This window comes from Pelodiscus sinensis, chromosome 1, assembly GCF_049634645.1.
Source record: "Pelodiscus sinensis isolate JC-2024 chromosome 1, ASM4963464v1, whole genome shotgun sequence".
Taxonomy (NCBI): domain Eukaryota; kingdom Metazoa; phylum Chordata; order Testudines; family Trionychidae; genus Pelodiscus; species Pelodiscus sinensis.
Window position 1 is genome coordinate 97,805,758 of NC_134711.1, and position 26,479 is coordinate 97,832,236.

At 42.7% G+C, this 26,479-nt stretch overlaps 1 protein-coding gene across 3 annotated transcripts in view; it reads right to left on the bottom strand.

Moving 5' to 3' along the window:
• Positions 1 to 2,197: 2,197 nt before the first annotated feature.
• CHST11 (carbohydrate sulfotransferase 11) overlaps positions 2,198 to 26,479 on the bottom strand; it is a 272,243-nt gene continuing 247,961 nt past the window's right edge. For all 3 annotated transcript variants that reach the window (XM_075938701.1, XM_006137994.4, XM_006137995.4), the window contains exon 3: positions 2,198 to 3,137. In XM_075938701.1, the coding sequence (XP_075794816.1) occupies positions 2,283 to 3,137 (855 nt within the window). In that variant the 3' untranslated portion in view covers positions 2,198 to 2,282. The remainder of the gene's footprint in view (positions 3,138 to 26,479) is intronic.

A 26,479-nucleotide genomic window follows, 5' to 3' on the forward strand; every position in this document is an offset into this window, starting at 1 on the left:
AAAATTAATAGGCAATCAGAAACCACTTAGGAATTTATAAATTGACTAAATTTAGACAGCTTACCATCGCTCCCAAATAGCATGTAGGTTTTATATATAAAATGTCCATTTCAGAATTGACAACAGGGGGTTGCCATCTTTTCATAAGGGCCAAAGTTCAGCTGTGAAAGTACGTTAGGTGCTTCTTGTTAGCTATGTTATTTCTCCTGACAGATTTTTGTCCACCAGTAGCTTTGCAGAATAAAACCAAGTCTTATTTCTTTTAAGTTCTTTAAAAGTAATCAATGTCTGTGTGGGTTCTGATGGACATAAACATAATTTTATGTAATTCCAAGGTCTAGCCTAGAGATTCATAAATTGGGTCAAAAGCAGAGCGGCTTTACCTATTGCCTCCTCTCAACTTTTCTAACATTACAATTACATTGTAATTTGATTCTAGTGAGATGGCTATGGACAACTCAAAGTAAAAAAGCATTACCGTGAAAAGATTTTTTTTAACCTATCACCTTGTTTTTTGCAAAACAAAAATCCCAGTCCAATGAATGTTTGCAAAATCTGTAAGCAACTTTCGATTTTGAAAATCTGTAGCATTTATGGTGATAATCTTGGCTGTCACTTTGCCAAGTGAAAAGCACGTTATCAACACCTGTTTCAGACAAATTCCTCTGTTCCCCTTTCAGTGGTAGGAAAATAAGCCAGAAGGAAGTGGTGAAGCACTGTACAGAATTAGTTCACGCTGCTGTCTCCTCAGGTCAGGACAATATGGTAGTTTGTATGTAGTAGTTCATAAATAGCATGCCCACTGCTGGCTTAGTTGTGGATCCCATTTACATCAAACAGCTAAAATTAAATAAATCTTACAGGTGGAAAATACTGTATTCTTCTCACAAAGGTTGCAAATAGTTCTAGATTAGAATGATCCATATGTTTCTTTTGTTACCTGGAGAATGTTTTGAACAAACTACTCCCCCAGCACAATATTCCACCTCAACAAACATTATATACAGAGGAACGGCTACTGATACATTGACCTTACATAGAAGGGTCATGTTCTCAAACGAGACTTAACTCAGGTTGTAATATTAAACCACTGGAAATTAGAAACACGCTCACCAATGGTTTTTAAATACTAACCAATAAATAGGGGAAAAAAAACTACCCCGGAGGTGAGAGGTCATGAAACCAATATCTATTAAGAATAGAGGAGTGCTTTTATTGCCTCTATGCTTAGCTCAACATGAATATGAACTTTTTGGATGCATATATATATGTAAGTCTTATCTTGGCAATAAGACGTTTGTATATGCTATATATATATATAGCATATACAAACGTCTTATTGCCAAGATTTTCTGAAGTGATTAGTGAGTTTGGGTGTACATTTTGAGATCCTTTAAAAGGGCCTAAATTTTTAGAAAGTGTTAAGCATCCACCCATTGAAATCAGGCCTCCGTTAAGCTGGGTCAGGTTGGGCATTCAGAATCACTAGTTCGTTTTGAATCTGAGTCCATATTTATTTGTTTGTAATTTGCGCCAATCCTCATCAGCATTCATTGGGCTGGCAAGTTGGAAATACTAGGCACTGGGACACAAGCGATATTGGTGATAGGGCCATGTCCAGATAAGAAATGTTTATGATTTCTCTCTTCAAGGGATACATTCAACTTGTTAGTCCTGGACTTTAAATGTTTTGTGTAACAAAACGTGTTTCATATTTTTCCTTTCAGGTATAAGAAGATAACTTTCTAATTTTGCTAAGTGCAGAATCACCTTGGCAGAAATTTCTACTAGGGTTTCCAAAATACATGGCTAGCAACACTAATCAATCCCATTATTTCCCCCCCATTTAATTTTGGGAAAGGTTAATAAAAAGCCATTAATAACCAACACAAATTCAGATTAGGTAAGTGCAAAACCAGATAATTTGTCCAAATATTATCGTATTTCTGCTGCTAAAATGAAACCTACCAAGAGACCATGTTTTAAATAATTATAAATAACATTAGAATTTGTTGAATGCAAAGATAAATGAAATTCACCAGAACACAATTAATGTTTATAAACAGTGTAGCAGTAATATTCATTTCTAAAGTGAGATCATAATGATCCTGTTATCCTGTGAACTGTCCTTTCTTACAGATGATTTAAATAATTTCGACTGTGCTGCTCGCAGCATCATTCAAAAAGAAAATATTAATTTACAAAATAACAATTCTCCATATTTATTATGACAAATAAAAATCTTAAATAAAACAGGCTCTCTTTCCTCCTCCTCCTCCCTCTCATTCCAGTTTCAGGTAGCTTGGCACTGAGTAATTGAACATTAAAAAATCAAGTTTGTAGACTTCGTATAGGTGTGTTTGGTGTTCCGAGCTGATGTTCTGGAAAAACTCTGTGGTCATTTCATCAGTAGTTCTCGTAGATTTTGCATAGGTGGGGAACTTCAGATAGCTGCCTACTCCTGCAAGTTGAAGGATGTAATTGGAATCATCTTCAAGTGTCTCATATTTTCCTATAAGATCATAGTGGATATGGCAGGGGTGGCAGAGGGAGTAGACAGTTTGCCAGTGTTCATTGAACGGCTCTTCTCTTTGGGTGTGTGGGTCAATGAGATATGCCACAAACTCCTCAAATTTCACATCATCACCTTTACGCAGAGCCTCCTGGGTGGCATTTTTCCTTTGGCGCCTCACAATTTTGGTGCCGTATCTCTTGTGAAAGGAGGTGTTGTACTTCTGGGTGAACTTGTTCCTGTACGCTGACACCAGTCTCTCAAAAGGCTCCCGGACAAACAGGAACTTCATGTAGCTTTTTAAGCGGTGGTTGATCTCTGGAATGCTGTACTGGTTGAGGGTCTTCAGGTTTGAGGATATATGGGCTTCATTGGCCGGTATTTCCATGGGGTCACTGTATTTGCCCCGTCCTGTCAAGACCATCATGACTCTCTTCCAGTTTGTACAGGCCACTTTGGGTACATAACAATAGATCATTTCATGATCTTCATCCACCACCAAATGTTTGAGATCATTGGGTGTCAGCACGCGGCGTTTCCTGCTAGACATGCTGTTGGCTCGACATGTATCTGTGACTTGATCTCTCCTAATCTGATGAAGGATCGCTGTATTAGACAACTCCAACTAAAAAGAAAACAGACACAAATAACTCAGTATATATTGGAGACGCTAGTTGCCTTTTTATTTACTAGGTTAATTCCCACTGCTCCATTTATAGAAAAACAGACCATTGCAAGTACCATATTTAAAAGGCTTAATTCTTTGTTTGAAGGCAGTAATTCTGAAGTTAGAGGATAACCATTTGCCTCTAAACTTCTTGATTTGAGCTGGTACAAATGAGGGTCATTAATATTTTACTGCCTTCCCCTTCAGCAAAAGGGCAAGGGACTGTGTGCACACTCACGTATTTTGGCAGCAAATCTGTGTGCCATGTACTTTTATGAAATGTCACTGCTTTCTTAGATATAGAAAAAGACTCTCGCCAACCACTGTGGTCAAACTCATTTGTAGAGGAGTACAGAACTGGCTTGACCTTTGCTTCTAAGACATGGCTGAAGAATACCATTGTCTGACAGTTTGCCAAAAGAAAACAGCATGTGCTCTTGTTGCAGATGTCTTTCACTCTACAGAATTAATCATCTCAGCTCATTTCTTGGTTCTGACCTTGTTATGTGAAATAATACCATGGAGATTTCTGGAGAGCAGTCACTGAAGTAATATCTTGAGCAGGAAGAGAATTCTGTCTGTAATTTCCCATCTATTAATTTGTATATTTAGCCCAGAGGGGTGAAGAGTTTGTGGCCTTTTAACACACTGGTACTGCCAATATATTACTCTTTACAGGCAGTCCCTGGGTTACGTACAAGATAGGGACAGTAGGTTTGTTCTTAAGTTGAATCTGAATGTAAGTCGGAACTGGCATCAGCCGCTGCTGAAACTGATCAGTTTCAACCGTGGCTGAATCTGGACGCGAGTTCTGAATTACATAAAGATTCAACTTAAGAAACCCAGCTGTCCCCAAGTCAGCTGCTGCTGAAACTGATCAGCGGCTGATTCCAGGAAGCCAGAGGCATGTAGATTAGGCTACCAGACATAGTAAAATGAAGCGGCGATTTAAATAATCGCCACTTCATTTAAATTTACATGGCTGCCGCACTGAGCAGACAAACAGCTGATCAGCCGTTTGTCGGCTCAGCGCAATAGTCTGGACGTGTAGGTGTCGACATCAAAGGTATTTGTAGACCACCCAGGTAAACCTCATCCCAGGAGGCATACCTGGGTGGTCGACAAATACCTTTTGATTATTTAAATCGCCACTTCATTTTACTATGTCTGGTAGCCTAATCTACATGCCTCTGGCGACAGAGGCATGTAGTCTAGACGTACCCTAAGCTCCAGAAGTTCAAATCCACCTGGTCACAGTTACATTATCTGTTTAGAGAGTCCCTGGCTCCTGCTGTGAAATCTGACAGTGTTTGTGCAATGCCTAGTACAGGGGTGGGCAATCATTTTTGGCTGGGGGCCACTTTAGAAATTTTTGAAGTGGCTCCTGATTAGTCTGTGGGTGGGGGAGTGTGACTGTCTCCTGCCCCCCAACCCACAAGAGAACTGCCAGCTGTTCTGAAGAGCTGGCAGCTCCCTCTAGGTACCTATGCCCCTGGCAATGGGAGGAGACTTTGCGTGTGCCACTGCGCAGGTCAATCATGGCCATGAGGCAGGGGGAGCACACAAAGTCTGCCCACACCCTGCAAGGTAGCATCATGTTTAGTCACTCACCAGCAGAGCAGCAGCTGGCAGTTGATTGAGTGCCAAGCCCCTTGCAGGGCAGGAGCAGACTTTGCACACTCCCTGATACACTTGGGGGCAGGGAGAGGGTGAAGTCTCTCACTCCCTGCCCTCTGATGTGCAGCACTTAAGAGTCAAGCTTGGCAGTTGACTAAGTGTTGCATGCTTCCCCATCCCTAGGCTCTGATTAGGGCTTCTGTGGGCTGAATCAACCAAGTTGGTGGGCTGAATTCAGCCCACCGAGGCCCTTTTATCTTCCACTCCCCACCTACCACAATGAGTCTACCTCCTGTGCTTTCTTAGCCCTTTCCCTGAGTTCTAATTCAAACACAATGGCCTAATGTGAGCATCTCCTGTATGTGGTATTCCTCTGAATGCTGGCCAGGCACATTTAAAATGAAGTTTGATATTACAGTCCTGGAGATGGGAAGCCAGCTGAAGAATGTGCTTCCCATGTGCCATGGAAGTCACCCTGCAGGGAATTAGTAAGTAGGATGTCTAAATGCTGTTGTACAGGATCACACTGCTGTTTACAGAAACTGTCTATTCCGGGTGTTGAGGGGAAGAAAATAAGAAATTTTAACAGCTGAAGTTGCTGCTCTTTTCACAAAGCTATAGAACCAACATTGATTTGTTAATTAACTGCAGTTACATGGGGCATTTTGCCCATGGTACTGAACAAAAACACTGCTCTTCAGAGCGGTAAAAACATCCCTGTTGTAGTCAATAGCAAGATCAGCTTCTCTTTATAGTGAAGCTGGCCCTCCTACTATCTTATTTTACTTCCAAATTCAGAACTTTTAAAGCTTGCCATCTTACAATGTGTGTTTGTGTGTTCTTGTGGCTCTCATCTTGGCCTACATAGAGGAATTACTGGGAGAAGTTCCATGGCCTGTACTACAGAGGAAGTCAGTAAAGATGATGTAATGGTCTCTTTTGGACTTAAAGATTACAAATGAGTTTTACAGCACTATACTTTGATTATTTCTAGGCAGAAGTACAACCATCTAGATCAGTGGTTCCCAAACTTTTCGGCATCATGCCCCCTTTTTGATTTTTGAGAAACCCTCACCACCACCACCCAGCTCCCCCCAACAGCAGCAAAACTTGAGCCAAAAAAAAAAAAAAAAGGGACTGACCGGGGCCGAAAAACAAAAATAGCAGTGAAACTTGGGGGGGGGGAGGGAGCTGGGTCACCTCATGCTCTCCCCCCTCCCTCCCCCGGAATTTCTTCACAGCCCCTAGTTTGGGAACCCATGATCTAGATTCTCCTCTCAGGGCATATGCTTATTACCATTACTAGGCATTTCATCTATCCCAGGAAAGGAGAATAAGGTTCCATTTGGATTGCAGCTAAGTTGGGTTGCACAACACTTCTTAAAGTCACTTCTTAAAGGTGGATATATTCCAAATTTGGTGCTGCTTGTGCCTTTTGCTTTACCAGTATGAACACATTTCCTAGGCACAGTTAGGTGCCAATACCATGTTTCCAAAAAATATACCAATATGTCAGGCCTAGCTACATATACCCTAGCTGCGATGGGTCTAGTGCATTGACGGGTAACCTGGACTAGTGAGTGGGCTGCAAGAATGGCCCTCCATCTCAGTGGGCTTCAAGACTGTCATAACCAAGACAATCTCCTGGAATAGGGTAGTTTTGCTAACTGAGCTTATGTACCTAAAATGTGCCCCTGACACAGATAAAAGACCATATAACAACTGAAAAGTTTCTCACTCTCCTGTCTTGGGATCAGAGTGAAGAAGGACCAGGCACCATGACAAGTTTCTTTCACTCTCAATCTTAGGTACAGCAGCAGCAATTACAAATAATTAGCCAACAGTCAAATACCAGAAATAGCTACTAATAGAGATCCTGACCTAAATTAGACCTCAGATAAAGTCAAAAGAGAAAAGACCCGTTTGGATGTTGGTTTTGTTTGTTTGTTTTTTGAGAAAATGTAATAGATGGGTTCTTGAATGCTTTTTGTGCTGTTGACTTCTGCAGAAACTGCCAGAAAGGTCCACGTGCTGAATATTAGTTTTAGTTATGTTTAAGTGACAGATGGAATACTCAACACGTGGCTAAATGCAAAGGAAAGAAAAACTCTCTGTGTGTGATTGCTAAGCTCATCCAGTATCTTGCAGTCAGGGCTGATGATCAGCACCTCACAAAAGAAGCTTAATTATCCATTGTCTCATTTCAGGACATTCTGCCCTTTGCTGGATCATACCTGGGGCTAAGCATGTGTTGTGTTTTGTGCTGTTTCTCTGCAGGGTATATGCTTCAGGTCCTGCATTTGCGGACTAATTGACAGCCATCAATCTACAAGATGGACAACTACAGATTTATTGCTAGTGAATAAATTACAGTAATGAGCTGAGAGGTATTTTCTTCTGTCTACTTAAGCGCAGCAGGGTGAGCTAATCTTTGAGGGCCTTTCCCAGTATTGTGGTCAAGCAGCATGTTTAAAATCAGACCTGCTAATTGAAAACATGTCCAGAAGTAGCATGTTACACTTTAGGCTTTATGGGTGTTTGGCTTGTTCCGATTCATTTAGACATCTGCGCTGAAGGCATTTCCCTAATGGGAAAGCAAGGAAATACCTATATGTCACTCAAAAAAAAAAAAATCAAAAGCTCAATTCTGTCTGTGAGAGAGACCCAGACAGGTGCCCACGTGCTGCTGAAAGAGTATATTTGTGTACTCATGTTCTCCTTCCCTGTCATAACTATTCCTTATGCCTAGTGTTGCTGCTAAGGCCCTGAATTACCCGAGGGGTGAGCAGGAAAGCTGTTAGGAGCAGTAATTCTATGAGGAGATGTTGCCAAGTTGCAGGGAAGTGCACACATGCATGTGGACCCTGCCTGCAGTAACACAGTGCCACTCTGGTCAGTTCAGGGGGACAGCTGAGTTTTGCCATAGTGAGGCCTGCAGGATTTGCTTTGAATTACAAGTTCATCTCCTGTTCAGCCTATTGTGCAAAAAAATTCTGTCCACTCTGTATCACTGTGGAGCTACCCCAGGTGCTACTGAACTAGCTAGCAGTTATCTGTTTCTGTTGAAAATGTGTTTTATCCACTATCATGGCTATAAATCAAAGCTAATCACCCAATTTTTGTTAAAGTTCAAGATGTTTTGCACCATTGAAATGGACACATTTTAAGAGGGATAAGGGAACTTTCGGAAAAGGCTTTATTTTCCGAAAGATCCGCGTCTAGACTGGCGCTTTTGTCCGGCAAAGTTCAGTGCCGAAAAAAAGCAGCAGCCATTTTTATGCTAATGAAGCGGGGGAGATTTAAATCCCTGCTTCATTAGCAATTGCGATACGTCTAATTTGCATCCCTTTTACGAAAAAGGGATGCAATCTAGACATAGCTCCAGTGTTGTCTTCAAGTCGTCATTGTCAAGTCCAAATCAAGTCTCAGGTCACTACACTTCAAGTCTCAAATCGAGTCTCTAAAGTCACTTTCAAGTCAAGTCTCAAGTCTTAATTTAAAAAATGTTAAGTCACTTTTGTACAAGCCATCAAGATCAGCATTTTCGGACAATTTTTTCACCAAGTAGATTTAACAAAATTAGCAAGTCTCAAGTCGAATCTCAAGTCACAAACAGTGAACCCGAGTCGAGTCTCAAGTTGAGTCACCTAGGCAACTTAAGTCGGACTCGAGTTCAAGTCATGGGACTCGAGTCAACAACTCTGCTAACTGCAGTGTAAAACAAAAGGAAAAACTATGTAGCACTTTAAAGACTAACAAGATGATTTAATAGGGTGATGAGCTTTTGTGGGCCAGAGTAAATATACTGTGAAAGACCACACTACACTCTTAACCTCAAAAAGCCTGACACTGCCCATTTGCCATTAGACAACTGAGGGTATTAGCCTTAATATTGGTCATTAGCACTACAAACAACTTTAGTATAGCCCCATTTATTCAAAATGTTTCAGAGTTGTACACATTCAGATAATTTCTGGGAACATGACTCAAGACAGGGAACATACAAGATTTATCCAAATCTTGTTAAACTGATTTGGACTGCACTGACTCTTCTTGAACATCCAAGTTATATTTTACAATCCCTATTGCAGTGCCCTCTGCTGACCACCCATTTTATGCACTTCCTACCACATCAGTCTCAATCTTGGATGGTCTCTTTACATTGCCAGAATTAGCATGACATGAAAATCAGGCCCACCGATGAAGCCCAGTGATTCAAATGGATCTGGGGCTCCCAGCTGCTTCTGCTGCTACTGCTACTAGAACTCATGAAAGTTGCAAGAATCAATGACATCACACCCTAAATTATAAACAGGATTTATAAAGGTGCTACAGACAGACCCTTTAAATAAACTAAGGCTATATCTACACTATAGCAGGGATTAATGCTCTAAGATCATCCACAGGTGATTGATTTTATCACATCTAGTGAAGACCCACCAATAAACTGCAGACTGTTTTGCAGTTGACCCATGTAGTTTACCCCCTGAGGAGACAGGTAAGATAAGTTGAAGGGAGAGTTTCTCCTATTGACTCTCCCATGGTAATTCAACCTAAAGCATGTTGACCCCCACTATATTCACGTAGTTGGGGATGCATTCCTTAGGTGGACTTTCTGCAGTGATGTAGACATAAGATTAGAAATAAGCATACTGGCAGTACTAGCACCAACAGAGAACAATGGCAATAAAGATGTGGTTAAAATAATCAATTAAAATACAGTATTTGGGGGCAACAGGTGGGAAGCCTCACAAAGGACAAAGAATCATGAATCCAGAATAATTTGAAGAGAAATGTTAGTGCTGCAGCATTTCCTGGGACCTAGAAGGGAAGCTTGGTGTCTCAAGTTGTATGTACTTAAAAGCATGTTGCATAATATTTTCAATGTTATAAGGTGCCTGGTGAAAAGGAAATTCAATCGGAAGATTTCCAATGCGTTGTCCCGTAAAACAGTAGCAAAAACCCAAGGAAACCTAAGATTAGACTGTTAGTATGAATTGGTATAGCTCTATTGTAGACAGAGAGCCTGCATGTGGCTCCAAGAGTCTAACAATCATGTGACTTTGATCTGGGCCTTCTATGACTGACAAAAAAGGACAGTATGTTTGATGAATTTGTCCACTTCTAGCTTGTTCTTTAAGTACGGTCATAAATCACTGTTCATATTAAAAGTTCCTGTCATTTACTAAATGAATTTAAAATGAAAAACCTTCCTGCTGTCTATAGAGCTATATTGCTAGAGGTCACCACACACTTCTAGCATCTTTTATGACACTATAACATACTCTTCTTATGGAGTTCGGCAAAGAGGTTCCCAACTCAGTAACTGGAAAGAATCAAGGTGAATGCAGTTATGCTGCAATCTGCCTCAAGATATTACTATTCATCCAATGTCATTCCTAGTGGGGCTTTGAGACTCCCCACCATCTCATTTTGGGGGATAATCATGGCAGCCCCTGTATATTGCCCCTCTACTTCCTGATGGTTATCCAGAAACAGTGTGGTAATCTCACAAGGAGCTACAGCTCCCTGACTCAGACTTGCTGTGGCTAGCTATCATAGGTCTCTGCAGTATGAGCTGACATCCTGATGCTGGAGCCGAATCCAGGACCTACCAGGTAAGTGAGTGTAAACCCTCTGGCTATGTCTACACTGGCGGGTTCTTGCTCCAGAAATATGCAAAGGAGGCTAAGCGTGGAAGATCGGTGAGCCTGATTTGCATATCTAATGAGCTGCCATTTTTGCAGATGAGGCTCTTGCACCAGAAGGAGCGTCTACACTGCCCCTTCTTACGCAATGCCGTTATTCCTGAAAATAATCAGCGTAGTGGCATTGCGCAAGAGGGTATTTCTTGTGCAAGAAGGGGCAGTGTAGACAGTCCTCCTGGTGCAAGAGCCTCTTCCACAAAAAAAGCGGCTCATTAGATATGCAAATGAGGCTCAGCGATCTTCCACGCTTAGCCTCCTTTGCATATTTCTGGAGCAAGAACCCGCCAGTGTAGACATAGCCTCTGTGTGCAAAACTCCCCCCGAGGCCAAGGGTAACTTGATCAGTGCCGGGCTTGCAGAATTGGGCCTTGAGAAACTAGATATTGATTTACATGCTGGGAGAGGTATAAGGATCTTGCACAAAAAGGGTTTTTTGTGCACAAAGGAAATATCCACACTACTTGTTTTTGTGCAAAAACGGCTGGAATAGATTATGCAAATGAAGCATGACAAAATGCTAATCAGCGCTTCATTTGCATACTCTGTGCCAGCAAAAGCCAGCAGTGTAGAGATAGCCTAAGAAAAGAATGGGGGCAGGACACCAGCAGAAAGAGAAACCCAAAGTTTTGTTCTGTTGTTAGCTTCCTAGTGTAGTCTTTGTGAAAGAAAAGTGTCTTGGAAGACTTGTAGGAGGACAGGGAGAAGGTGGTTGTAGGTGGGCATTTTGTGGTTGTAGGTGGGCATTTTGTATATAGCAGCACCATAGGAGAGTAAGAGACAAATGCTGCATTAAGAGTAGCACTCCTGGTCTGGCACTGGCTATGGGTGAGTGCGGACACCAGAAGAGATTAAATCAGAGATGCAAACTGGAATGGAGTTGCATAGAGCTTTAAATGTAAGGTCAAAGGACTTTCATTTTGATGCAGCGGGCAATAGGGAGTCAATGGAAGGATTGGCTCAGGTATCACTCTCAAGTCCATCTGCAACTCTACATTGGGCCTAAAGACCATGGACAGAAAAAGACTCTCCCCAATTTCAGTGGACTTTTGATCAAGCCATAGCTGCTAACAGACTTTGCAAGGTCCCAGGCAATGTGGGTAGGTGGGGCTTTGGTTCTGGCCCCTAAAAAGGGGCAGGGATTAGGGGCAGGCAGCCCTGAGTACCACCCAGACCATCTCCCGGACCTTTTTAATAGCCAGCCCCTAGGGAAACTGCTCCCTTTGTCCCTCCCCCCACATCGGCAACCCTGGATCCAAGCCCATTTTCACTGTAGGGTTGCCAGATACCTTCACAAAAAAATCTTGAACAGGCAGGGAAAAATTGGGGGGGGGGGGGGAGAGAGAGAGACCAAACTTAAGAAAAAAAAGTCACTGTGCCCTTAAATTACCACACACCTTGCTTCCCCCGCCCTCACAGACACCGCCAGCCATCTTTTTGAGGAAAAAAAGGCTGCTGTGCATTAAATTACCTCGCTCCCCCCGCCCTCACAGATGCTGCCAGCCATCCATCCGAGGAAAACAGAAAATACCGGACCTGTAAAATGTGGTGTTTTTTTTACCAGACAGAAGGCCAAAATACCAAACTGTCCGGGTGAAAACTATACACCTGACAACCCTTTTTCACTGAAGTGGAACATCTGGTATTTTGTACCCTTCAACAAGAAGTTCTCCATAGATGCATTGAAAGGCCATGAAATCAAAGCTTCATTCCAATGATATTCAAGCATACTTCATGAAAATGCATCAAACTCTAATCTATAAGACAGGCCAAAGGGTTGATAGTGATTCTGATACCACAAAAATTGGCGCCATAGAAGAGCCTGAATACGAAATGACAGAAAAGATGAAAAATCTGAAGTTGCTCTAGGTTTGGATACATAATTCCCTTCACCCCACATGTCTCTGGCCTGGTATCCAATTGTAATGGATTTTTGTGTAAATAGGTTTCTGCTTTTGTACCTCTGGCATGGTCTAGTAGGTGTCATAATCAAATAGGACCTAATTTTTCTCCTTATTTCACTTTTAAACTCAGTATAGTGTGTACCCATATTGCTCTGAAGCTTCTGAAAACCAAATAGCTTATATTTTTCTAACTGCTGCTTTGCTGGTGTCTCATAATATAATTTTCTGCCTTTAAAGTAATATGCAAAAAACCCAAAACAAACAAACAAAACCCCCAAGCCTCAGACTCAACCCCCAAACATTAGGTCAGATCCTGCATGTGTTTAAATGAGCAGAACTCCCACTGCATGCCAGTGTGTTCTGTGCTTAGACTTCTGGCAGGATCCGGGCATGGTCCTGCTATTTTTACCCATCCAAGCAATTCTGCTCTGCTCAACTCATGAATAAGAAAGGGCATGTCTACACTGGGGAGTTATTTTGAAATAACTCTTCTAATTTTGAAGTAACAAGGCAAGAGTCCGCACCTTCCAAGCCAGTTACTTCGAAATAACTCCTGTTTGTGAAGAGGAATAAGCTTATTTTGAAATAGTTATAGCTGGAGTGATTATTTTGAAATAAATTATTTCAAAATAACCTGGTAATGTAGACATAGCCAAAAGGACCAGCTTTTGCTAAGGAATTAGGCTCCCTGCAGTTAAGAAAAAATAAATAAAATTTGGTCTGAAAAACAGATTCTACAAAACACTTTTCCTGCTTTTTCTAACAGTGGTGCCTGTTTGTAACAGAGGCCTCAACAAAGATTAGGGCCCCACTGTTGCTAGGCGCTGTAACACCACACAATTTAAGTCCTGCCCTTAAACTACTTACAATCTAAAGAGACAGTATAGACACAGAAGAGAAGGGAAACAGAGATACTGAAGTTACTTCCTGCAAAGTCACACAGCAAGTCATTGGCAAAGCTGGGGCTAGAACCCAAAGTCACCTAAGTCCCAATGAAGTTCCCAACTGGACCACACTTTCAATCTCACCTAAGTTTTTCTTTAAATGAGCTTGCTAAGACAAAGGAAAGTAATGCAGCTAAAGCCTCAGTAGAGTGCACGTACTGAACTGCTGCCAATTAACGTTTCAGCTTTGATTTGTGACTTTCCCCTCTGTGTTTTTGTATTGGACGCAAATCCTAACCTTGCTACTCAAAGGGCACAGCTTCCACTGCGCGCCTGTGACTGCCATTCACTGATGTGCAGAGTAGCTAACTGACCTCGGTTGCCCTCGCTCTACTGTCTTATGGCAGCAAGCTGGAAGTCGCACATCTTGCTTTTTCAGCTTCCTACTGATGAAAGAATTGTGTGACTCCACACTTTAAAAAACCTCCTATTAAAATGCTATTAGCTATTTATAAACTTAATGACAATAGGATTTTCCACCAAATATTTTTGCAATAGAGTCAATGGGCACAGCAATATCATTTATTAAATAGGGTAAAGAAAGAAAAGGGTGCTGCTTCTGCCTTTTTGTTTTCTTATGATTAAAGACATATATCAGAGGTTCTGCCCCAAAGAAGAGCTGAGCTCCAAATTCATTGACATGGGGATTTCTCACACCTCTCCACAATGAAGAGTGGTTGAAAATAAAATGAAAATTTCCATCAAAGGCATTTCAGTTCCTATGCACAAAAATAAACCCACTGGCGATAAACTCCTCTGCGGGCTTCCTTAAGTAGCAGCTATGAATGGCACAATACTGCTCTAACTGCTGTCCTTTGGTGTCTCTTCCTATTAATGCCAGCATGATTCAATGCCAAAAATACACAAGACACCATTTTAATGTATTGCAAATTTGACCACCAGGCACTTTATGAAAAGAATGCATCTCCCTGGGTTTAAGTACAACAAAGAGGAGCGACAAAAAAATCCCAAATAACCATGACACAACTCATTCAGTAACTTTCCTGTTACATTTTTAAGCCTCTTAGTTGCCTTCCGATGTTAAAATTTAGGGGAGATTATGAGTACTTAGTAATATTAACAGTATAACAACTTGTTACTTTCCTGTCTAGTTCTTTCTCTCATCTGAGGACTGAGATTATAGTTCATCTATTTTTGGGGCAGAGTGCTAAATTTTAATTTATAGGGAAAGCACAATATAAATTACACTAATGCTCAGAGTTTTTAAACCTACTAGTTCTGTTCTGTTTTTTAAATGACCAGCATGGATAATCCTTTTCCAAGATCATCTTTTTCCCTTTTAGCTCATTTCCTTGAGAGAACTTGGGGGGTGGGCAAGCCTCTCTTAAGGTTTGCTTTCTGTGTGCTCCTGAATTGTCTGTCTGCAGACTGTTGCTGCCTGCCTTGCATTATGCTCCTTTCATGGATTCTGAACACTTGCCAGATTCTATTTTTTCCCTCCACTGACCTGGGTAAAATGCTGATGCCCCTTTTGCAGCTCTGGCAGCATTGTCCAGCTCGTTGCTCTGCTGACTGCTTGAAGACTCCATCAAGAATGGGAGGCAACAGGGCGCCACAATAATTTTTTCAAATATGTGCTTGACTCTGTCAGCATGTAAACCCTTAAACAGGTGGGTCCTTCCCATCTCTTGTACATTGCCTAGCTCCCGCGCACAGGCTCTGTGGTCATAGCCCTTGGGAATGTTGCCTTCTCCCCATTCCCATGAAAACAGCAGGGCAGGATCCAAAAAAGTGGTCGGAGAGGGTGCTAGCTTCAGTGGCCCCAAGGAGGCACAGTCTGTAGCCAGTGGCAAATCCAGACATTCAGCTGGGTGTTTGGTTCACTAGAAGGAAGTGCACTTGCCTCCTTTACTTTCGTGAAGGAAAATACACATGGCATGGCTCTCAAGCTGCCCAGCCCAGATATAATGGCTTCCATCCTAGATGAACAGCCAGCACCCTTCCCCTCATCCTCTACATGATTTCCTAATGAGAGGATGGTGAGTTTTGACTTAGTAGTACCAGCTGTAGCTTCCCCTTCAAAGCAGGTGAAATTAGCATCATCTGGTTGTAGCCTTGGAAAGGGACTAGGTTAAGAGATCCTTCAACTCAGCTATAATTCTATACAGATGGAATGGGTTTTCATGTTGCCCATATTTTTAATTGCTTGTCATTTTTATAAGAGAAACTGCTCATTTTCTCTTTGCTGAACAAGTAAAGCATGAAAGCCACATGTGATGGACGGGCTTTGAAAGAACACGAGCCCACACGTCAGCTCATACCTAAGGCAGGAAGGCTTCCCTGCCTGCGCATACTTAGAGATGCTCCTTCCAGGGCAGGACTGAAACACTTTGATAGGGCAATAGGGAAGCAGCAGGCTGTGCCGCACCGATTGTGTGAGCGAACAGAAGATGGCCTTATCTAGGACTAGGAGTAGGACAACTTAACCAGGCCCAAAATTCACAAGCTAAAAAGGGCAATCAATCCAGGACAATCTGGTCCATCTGCTAGCAGAGGCAACGCTTTAAATACTGGCTGCAGCTGGAGAACGGGCTCCTCGGTACCCTCCATGCAGGATCTCCAAGGCTATGTCTACACTCACAGCTTCTTGCGCAAGAAATATGCAAATGAGGCTAAGCGTGGAATATCGCCAAGCCTCATTTGCATACCTAATGAGCCACCATTTTTGCAGAGGAGGCTCTTGCGCCAGAAGGAGCTGTCTACACTGCCCCTTCTTGCTCAAGAAAAACCCTCTTGCGCAATGCCGCTACACTGATTATTTTCAGGAAGAACGGCATTGCACAAGAGGGGTTTTTCTTGCGCAAGAAGGGGCAGTGTAGACAGCTCCATCTGGCACAAGAGCCTCGTCTGCAAAAATGGCGGCTCATTAGGTATGCAAATGAGGCTCAGCGATATTCCACGTTTAGCCTCATTTGCATATTTATTGCGCAAGAAGCCGCGAGTGTAGACATAGCCCAGCTGTTGGATTCACATAAGGAGCCAGGGCCCTTCTTGTGACCCACTTTCACTGTCCCTCTTTGTGCTGCCGAGTGTGGGATCCCTCCTGCCCAGTACACACAGAGGTGCAGAGGCCCAATGAAACCTCTGAAAGGGTCCCACAGAGTTGTTATGGCACAAAGCACAGTGAATTTTCTAGGCAAGGACCTTGCCCTTTGAACACTGATGCTAATCCATCTACCATAAAGGTGGCTGATACAGCAATGTACAATAACGGGCCCACAATTCCTTTTATGTTTAATTTCAAAAAAGTAACCGATCTATTTGCAGGATGTTTATCCTTTCATGTTTAAATTTTTTATAGTGGTTTGACGGGGTGATCCTCTGACACTGAAATAAGTGCATCAGTTTAGACCAGAAGTTACAGTATCTTGCAGTGCTCGAAAATGCAGGAAAGTGCACGCTTGTACTTCAGATGCAGCAGTTCTACCTCAAGAGGCTATTGGGCAGTTAGTGAATTTGGTGATGGTGCCTGTTTCCCTTCATGAGCATTTCACAGAGACAGGTTGAGTCCAGTTGAGTTCTCTGTCAGTCGGACATCGCAAGCTGTTGGTCTGTGGATACTCTGGTTTTGCTCACTTTTTGGTTTTAAGTAAGGGCAAGAAAAGACTGCTTAGTCCCCACACAAAAAGTGAGGAGGATATGAGGAGCCTTGCCTTCTCTTCACACATCCAGATAGGGACCGGTTATAGCAGCTCTCCTGCATGCCTGGGCTTCTAGGCACCACTGTTGCTGCAGGGACTCGCAAACCCAGAAACATGGCTCTTCAGAGAGGCTCCCTTCTCTGCCACTGGAGAGACATCATCCCTCAGGGTGACACAAGCTTCCAGGAATTCCATCTAGGGAAGTGACTAGCCCTTAAAATATGGCTCTAATTTCAAAAGAGATGAAGAGGATGCCTTTGGAAGGTTTCACACGTTGTCATGTCTCAGTGATTTCAAGAGCAAATGTTCTCATATGACAAGTAGAAATTGTTGACTTCCAGCTGTGCTGACTCCAAGTGCAGCTCTTAAGAGTCACACTTACTAGTTGTTTCCATTTCATGCATTTTCAGCAGCAAGATGGATCCAGATCCATCTATTCTCCCTCCATTGATTTGTTCATTTAAAAAACCCTCACTCCAAACACTTTGGGGTCCTAGCTAAAGCAAAATTTGTGCGCTGCATTCAGAATAGGAGAGTTTGTTCACGTTCCAAAATGACAACGATACACATATGTGAGCTTCACACCGGCTATTGACTCCATTTTTTAATTAGTTTTCTCTTTTCTTCCCCCATTGTCTTTTGCCTTTATAAATAAAACAGAAACATTGTAATGGTCCAAATGACTTCATCTCACATTAGCAATGCCAGAGAGTTTTGGAGGCATTAGAAGAGCCCCTCTTGGCATGGACTGAAGGTGTGTGCTGAGAACTGGAATTCTGTAGAATTGTTATAGTTTAAGGTTTACATTTATTTTTCATTCTGCTTATTTTCTGCTTTGACTTTTTCCCCTCTAGCATCTCACTAGCTGATCTCACTTTAGCCTCTGCTGCTTGCTCTCTCTCTCTCTCTCTCTCTCTCTTTTTAATTTTTTTTTCCTATGCAGAACACTAACCATACTGGGTTGAGAGTCAAGTTGAACTTTCAAACCCGCAGTTCAGGAAAAAAAGGATGCAAACACTTTTTCAAAGGAAAGCACAAATGTTAAGCAGAATGGATGAGAGGCTACTCCAAAACATACATACTATTTAGAAGATTAAGATGAAGCCACTACCACACACTGCTGCTTTAAACCTGATACAGAACATCTGCTCCTGTTTAGCTTTTAATGATTCATGGATTCTTGCCTGCCTCTACAATGAGAAAAGAAACACTTGAGTGGAGCTAAACAGCAGGTTAGCTTATCCCATTGCGAGGAAGAGACAATCTTTGCCATGCTTAGCTGAGCAGAGATGAACCACTAAACAGCCAGCCAGGAGACTGAATGCCCACACATGGAGAAAAGGGATGCCTTTTTTTACAGCTTAGAGTTGGCTCTCACTGAATTTTCTTTTCACCCCTGCAGCTTATGGGCCTAACTTAGTCTCCTCTTCACTCCACACAAACACTTGAGAAGGAGTTATTACCTCCCCGGCCACCTCTCAGTGATTTTTCTCTGCTAGAATAGATTGTGCCAGTAATACTTAAGAACCCAACTAAGGGCCTATAAAGCCCACTGAAGTCAATGGGCATTTCTCTATTGACTGCACTGCACATTGGATCAGAGCAGCCTGAGGCTGGCTGTGGCAGCTGGCGCCCCAGGTGGAATGCGCAATCAGTGCCCCCGCCTGCAAGGCCATCAATGGACTGACGTCATCATCGACTGCCCCGGGCGCCCCGTGATGTCATCATCGGGCGCCCTGGGCAGCGGCGCCCTAGGTGACGGCCAAGTCCGCCTACACTCACGGGCCGCCCAGGCCTGTGTATGTTAAACTCTGGGCATGTAATTGGTCTGAGCTCAGTATGGGAGGGTCTGAGGTAGCAAGTCTACATACAGTAGGAATAAATCCTAGTTCCAGTTTGAAGTCCCAGTAAATATGCTGCTGGCAGAGAGCACTGCAGGTGGTGACGGTTTGATCTCTTCCTCCTCCTGAAGCTGCATCTGCAGCCACTCTGGCAGACTGAGGGCTGGGATAAAAATAACACTCGGTATTTATAGGATACTTTTCATCTGGAGACATCAAAGTCCTTAACACTTCCCTCACTGCCAGATGTGGAAACAGCCACAAGGAGGTTCTGCAGGTTTAAAAAAAAAACCCATGAGTTTTTAGACCTCTTCTAGCCCACTTGATACACCCCAGAGACTGGGTCCTAACTCATGGTTATTGAGCTCTGAGGATCAATACCAGATAACCACCTGCAGGGGCTCCTCCAATGCCTTGTCATGCTGCACAGAGAAATAGTTTATTTGTGGGGCCTGTCAGGCCCTCCTCAGCAGCAGAGATGGGGGAGTGAGACTGAGGAAGGATTTGCCTCAGAGCATTGGCAAAGCTCCTTCCCCAAAATGGCCCCAACCGAGGACAACACTTAATGCACATGCTTAAAATGCCATTGAAATTAAGGGGTTTAAGCACATGCTTAAATACATTCCTTCGTAGGTCTACTTTACTGAGCCAGGTTCCAGGGTTGGAAAGGGTGCTAGTCACACTGTGACTATGATGAGGGTGAGCACGGTTTCAGTGGGGGTAGACAAGGGGCCAAAAGCGATTGCTTGGAGATACATTCTGCCTTCATTGCCAGTTGTTCATTTCTCACCACAGTACTTGAGAATTCACCTTTCCAAACTAAATCAGTGACGCCAGAGACAAGGAAACTAGGGGTACTACAGCATCCTTGGGTTTTACATGGGGACATGACCACTACCCTGCTCCCCAAATACAGAGCCGCTGGCCCAAAGACCCACCCCCTGTACCTGGGGCTTAGCTCCTGGGAAGCCATTCTCTCTCCCCACCTCCATGACCCTGCTCCCCGGGTCCTGGACCCTGGCCCTGTCACTGAGTTCTAGCCCCTGTCTCTGGTTCTAGCCCAGCATGCAGGGCCTGACTGCAGGCTCTGATCCTGTAGCTCCGCTTCTGATCCTGTGCCCATCCCTAGCCTTTGCACCCTAACCACTCTGCATCCCCTCCCTGCTCCTAGAGACTTAGCACAACTCCTGACCCATCCAGGTATGGACAAAGGTAAGGGGATGGGCTTTCAGAACCCCCACTATTAAAAAGGGTTCCAGCGCCACTGAGTGACACTGAGGAACTCAATAAGTAGACAGTTGGCATTAACTGTCTTTTAAAACTATATAGTGCATATTCTAGCAGCACATTTAGCAGCTTTGTTAGAACCCTCTGGCTATGTCTACACTCGCAGCTTCTTGCGCGAGAAATATGTAAATGAGGCTAAGCATGGAATATCGCTGAGCCTCATTTGCATACCTAATGAGCCGCCATTTTTGCAGACGAGGCTCTTGTGCCAGAAGGAGCTGTCTACACTGCCCCTTCTTGCGCAAGAAAAACCCTCTTGTAAAATGCCGTTATTCCTAAAAATAATCGGCATAGTGGCATTGCACAAGAGGGTTTTTCTTGCACAAGAAGGGGCAGTGTAGACAGCTCCTGGCGCAAGAGCCTCTTCTGCAAAAATGGTGGCTCATTAGGTATGCAAATGATGCTTGGCAATATTCCATGCTCAGCCTCATTTGCATATGCTTGTGCAAGAAGCCAGGAGTGTAGCCATAGCCTCTGAGTCACTGAGATCTGATTGGAATCAGCAAAACTTTTATTTAAGTGCAAGTCTTCACTTTCAAGAGGCTTTTGTGATGGAAGAAAATCACTTAACTTTGTATGCACAAGCACAGAGGCGCTTCATGTTTGTTTGCTTAATGTAAGAATTTAAATGAAGATTAGCTCCTCATGGGAAATCAACTAGTGTGTAACAAACTGGCCCCTTCATGTGTACTTACCAGGCTAAATGTACAAGGCAGTGTTGTTCTCCTGGAAAAGTACTGCTTGTTTCGTAAGGAGCAGAGGGACACAAGCGGGATACAGTTTCTGTGGCATAGTAGGACGAAACATTGTGCCAAACGTAGCCAGCTTAGAGAACCAGGTATTAATTGTGAGAAACGAAGCAAGTCAGTGGGTGAGGCCAAAATACAATATTACCAACAGTCCAAATTAACTGCACGTTTTTACTAATCCCGCGACAGTATCTGTAGATGGGTTTAATACACGATATGCATGGTACATAGGAAGGCGAGCAGTCAGCGATCCAGTTGCTTCCAGGCAGCTTGCAACTAGATAGCTTTAAATGGCCTTTTGTCACTTTGATGCTGGCACATATGCTTAAATATTGTAAAATGCTGGCCTACTAGACAGGATTTGGTTAACTGATTTAAAAAACCAGAGAGTCCCCTTCAAGGAATCTGGTGAACAAGAGCCTGAGAGGGCAGATTGATGCGTTAGGAAATGAAGGGGAAGAAAGATAATAAATAATACATGCAGTAAAATATTGCTCATGCATCTCTGGCCTGAACAGTTTCTTTTGAAAACGCTCCTGCTTTTGATGGCAGAGACTGGCATCTGTGTGTGACAAGAGGGAAAAGGAAAGCAGAAAAGCTTGTGATAGATGTGAACTATTAAATAACAGGGAATATTTGGGGAATTAATATTTATGAAATGTAAAAGACGACGGTAAAATAAAAGCTGACACAAACTTATGAAAGGAGGATGATTTGAGTTAAGGCAGCGATAAAACCTGCAGTCTGTCTGTTCTGTCAAGAAACTAATTCCCCTCTGCAAGGTCTCTGTACCAAGCAATGTAAAAAAAAAAAAGAAAGAAAAAAAATATAATATAGGCCTGATCCTAACGCAACAGAAACATTTCTATTGACTTCAGAGAGCTTTAGCTCCAAACATATATGAATTTTGGCTCCTATTAGATTTGGGGCCAGCAGTCTCCCCTACGCTCCTAGAGAGATTGTCCACAGTCTGGATGCACAACACCTTTCTACAGCTCTGCAGATTCAGCTGACAATAATGAGACAGGTAGCATGGAATATGGATGCATGGTGGGGGACCCTGGATAGTGTGGCACACCTGCTTTTGAAGTGTGAATAGAATCACAGGGGGATTTTTTCTGATAAACCAGTGGAAGTCTGGCACTCAACTTTCAGTGGGAGTTAAATGCCCAACTGCCCTTTATACCTTTTGAAAAATCTGCCCCCTAAGAGATGGAAAAGCCCTGCTTGCTCACCCAGTTCAACTTCCCACCATACAGCACTGTTCCCTCCTCTACTGTACAATCTCTAAGGTTAGTCTTGTTTTATAAGGTCCCACTGCTTTTCTTGGGAGCTCATTTTATAGCCTAATACATCTCACTGCTAAGATCCCTCCTCACCAATATTCAACCTAAATGGTAGCTTTCCTATTGTCTTTAATGTCTCTGTGGATAGAAAACCTAAATGATGGAATGGCTCAGATAAAAAAGGGCTAAGCTGAAACCACCGACAGCCTCAATTCTGAATTGGTTTCCTGGCGGGTGCATTTCTTGGATATGACTATAGTTTTAGGCAGGGTTATGTTTAGTTTCTAGACATGGTTTCCTCTTGTTTTGACCGAGCTGAATTGCAGTAGCATAATCATAAGGTTACCATGACAGAGTTGTATATACGGATTCTAGGAATCTGAAAAAGTTAGCTGATGGATCACATTTCCTCCTTCACAGAACACCACTGATAAAAGCTTCTTGGCAATGCAGTAGAAAATAGGCTCTCCAGACCCACGGCTCAAGGAACAACGTAAATCGCCGTGTCCTCTGCACCAGAGCATATATTTAATAGAGTGTTTGATCTTCAAACATCTTTCAGCCAAAGGCTTGTGTCAGCACACAACAGCAGGTACTGCAGACAGGTTGAAACAGTTTCTTCTCTGCGACACTTACTCTTGTAAGTAGCCCCTTCTCCCACAAGCAATCTCAGTACTTCACTCTCACTGTCCCATGAGCAAGAGCTGCAGAATCAGAACAATGGCATCCTTTTCCTTACCCTCCTATCCACTATTACCCAGATTTCAGCCTGTCCTCTAGTGGTGTAAGTGACTGCAATGCCTGTAATGTTTGTTGGCTGACCAGCTGGTTTGAATGGAAATGATAAGTCCATAATAGCGCCCTTATTCTGTGAAATGAGTCTGCACTACACCCATCCCCAAATTAAGCTGATCCAGTTATAACATGATACAGATATAACCCTGCATGAAAAAATACGCTTCTTCTTAAAGAAGAAAGCCCCCCTCAAGCAGCTTTTCAGACTTTTGAATATAAATTCAGAAAGGAAAAAAAAAATCCACAAAGGGATACTAGCAATAACCGGGCTTTGGAGTACCATGGAATGTGAATAAAACACTGCATTAAGCTGTGGCCGTTTTGCTCAACCTCAGAACATAAAGTTTATTGAATGACTCCCAGAAGAGAGGGAAATGGATTTGGCCCAAAGTAATAAAGTCTATAATTAGTTTTTATAGAAAATCCACAAACTGTGCTCAACTCCTGCCCAAGGATGTTGGTGGTGGGTTTTTTGGTTTTGTTTTTCGGTTTGGATTTTTTTGTTTGTTTGCTTGTTTTGTTTTGGGAGTTGAATCATGAATGCTTCATACCTCTGCACACGGATAGGTGGGCACAGAAAGGAATGCTGAAGGCAAGTTCAGCTCATATGCCTATGCATGTGGTCTAGCAAAAGAGGAGAAAGTTCTCCGTTATAGCTGTTTGGTCACAGACTGGCCAGCTCCCACCACTGTGCCTTGGTAGCAAGGAAAAGGGCCATAAATCTGCCCAGCCTGCTGAGAAGCCCCACAGTGTGGCAATCCCTACTAGCATTGAGTTAATTCCACCCCTTCTACTTTCACAAACAGCTTGTGGCTCAGGAGGCAGCATGGCCACGATGCTGCTGCATACGGGAGATTCTTGACGTGTCATGGCCCTTTAAGGCCACTGTCACTCACACAAGTTAGAACAGTCCCGAGACTGCTCTAATTTGAGCCCACGGCTGAAATGGCCTTCAGCTAGCACCCAGATTGGCAGAATGGGTGTAATAACTGATCCCTTCACAACAGCTACATAAAGAAATGTTGTTCAATCCCTAAAGTGTTCCTGGAGAAAATCAGGGCAGAAACTGACTATAACAGACTCTCTCTGGCTCAGTTCTACCATCTGCTTCTTTCGCTCCGGTTAACCTGACTGTTTTGCTGCGGAGTCTGAAGTCTCACAGTAAACCAGCTACTAAAAATAAATAAATAAATGGATGGCTGTGTAAATCTGTGCAAATGCAAATGGATACATAATGTTTATTTGAGTTTTATGAGTTTTTTTTTTTAAATACAGCATCATAGAATGTAAAGTTTAAATAAGTTCAGGACTAACACTAAAAGTACTATAAGAAACTACTTGTCTGCCAGTCAATGAAGCAAAGTTTTGGAGTGGAAGACACTGGAGTCATTCAACAAGTGATGACTAGTTATTCTGGGTGCTATGAAGAACAGGATGTTAGTTTGGGTGAGAATTTGCGTGAACTGACTTTTTAAAAGTTGAACTGATAAGTTCATTTGACTTTCCTCATGGTCCCTGTTTTCCGCTTATTTGTAGTTTTATTGAAGTAGGATGCAACATTCTGAAAGGTCTTGTAAATCAGTTACTGGGACAGACCTTTAAATAGCAACTGATTAAAACTAAAAGCAATCTCTAATTATATCAGAGAAACCACTCATCTGGTTATAGCTGGGGTCACCACACAATGTAAACTCTCTTCCTCTGAGGCTCAACAAACTAGACAAACCCACAGACTGTTCCCAACATGGATCCTTAAAAACACAAGTCTAGACAATGCCAATCCATACAACACTCACTTACCCTCACATATCTCAAAGTATTTATTTTTTTAAATTTCAAGCTGTGGAAAATACATCCTCTAGTTAAGCAGCAGCACTCAGCATGGAAATGGATGCTTCAGAAAGGAGTGTACCGATAAGAATGCAAATATCAGACTTTCACATAATCCAATTTACCACTGTCTTTACAGCATGCTTTCCATTCAAATATCTCAAAGCAACAGATGTTCTATCCAGCAGCTTATACGATCCTCACCACTATGGTGTATCTCTGTCCCTGTAGAGTGCCGTCCCATTTTACAAATTAGAAAACCAATCCAAAGTTAAACTGAATTGGCCAAGCTCACATAGCAAGTTAGTGGTAGAGCCAAGGGCTGTAACTATTGTTCTCGCACTTCCCACAGTTTAAATGAAGAGTAACTACTGAAGTTAAAGAAGCTGCACTAGTTTAAAGTAACGTAAGAATCAGACCTAAGAGATCCAATCTCCCTGCCCAATGATTTCACCACAGGCCATACTCAGTTTCTTGCCTAGTTTACTATTTAGTATAATTCTTTGGCAGGGCTGGTCAAACATCTTATATCAAACTTCTTTTTGACAGAAAAACTGGATTTTCCACTAAATGAAATTTTGCATAAACCATGTCCCCTAACTTGAGAAAGTTAACTGGGTCAAAAAACACTCTGAACACCAGAAAACAAAAATGTTTATTTCCCATGACACAGTTCATAGCTCCCCGAGAGGAGAGACTGTGATGCATCATGGGAGGTGTTGTCTAAGCAAAGAGTCTGGCCTATTAAGAATACAGCCGGAGCAGGAAGCGTTTGAACAATAACTCCCAGGGGGTGCTGGGTTAGCATTTCCAAATCAAAATATTTGAGTTTTCAGACAAAGTGTGAAATATTCTGCTGAAACCCCCCCTATTTTCTAAACAACTCTACTGTTTGGTCCACCTCCTGCCCTTGCCCATATGCACTTCATTCCCACGGGATTCAAGTAAGTGGGGTCTTTATACTTCCAGAAGTAGACTTGGGCCCTTTTGTATTGTAAACAAGCTCATCTTCTCCTATTTCATCCTGCAGTTAAATCATAATGCTAAATGTGTAACATCATGGAAAAGGTAACAACAGACACGTGCTTTCATTATCAAAAAGGGCCACACAATCTTTTTACATAACTCCCAGTGGCCTCATTAGGAGAGTTGTTTGTGTGTGTGTGTGTGTGTGTGTGTGTGTGTGTGTGTGTGTGTGTGTGTGTGTGTGTGTGTGTGTGTGTGTGTGTGTGTGTGTGTGTGTGTATTCAGACCGAAGGGTTTGCTCACAAGGTGTGATTTCACCACTGGATCAAGAAGATGGTGGGTGAGATCCTTGCCCCATTCAAGTCAATGACAAAGCTCCCATTGACTTCAATGTTATCAGGATTTTGCTCTGTGTACACGTGTGTGCGCACGAGTACAACAAGGTGCTAATCCTTGCAATACAAATACTAAGTAAAGGAGAAGTTTGGTTGCACAGGAGCAGATCCCAAATAAAAAGCAAAGAAAATGAACAGGCAAGGGAATCTAGACATACTACTGTCAAAGGGCATTTCTTTTGGGGAAATGTTTTCTCTTTTAAAACATGCTACAAAACAAAAGTTCACCTTGTACAGCAGTAGTTTGTAACACCATTTTTGTAGTCCTGAAATACAAAGGGTGCTCTTTTTGATCTACAGAACCTCCAAGGTCACATGC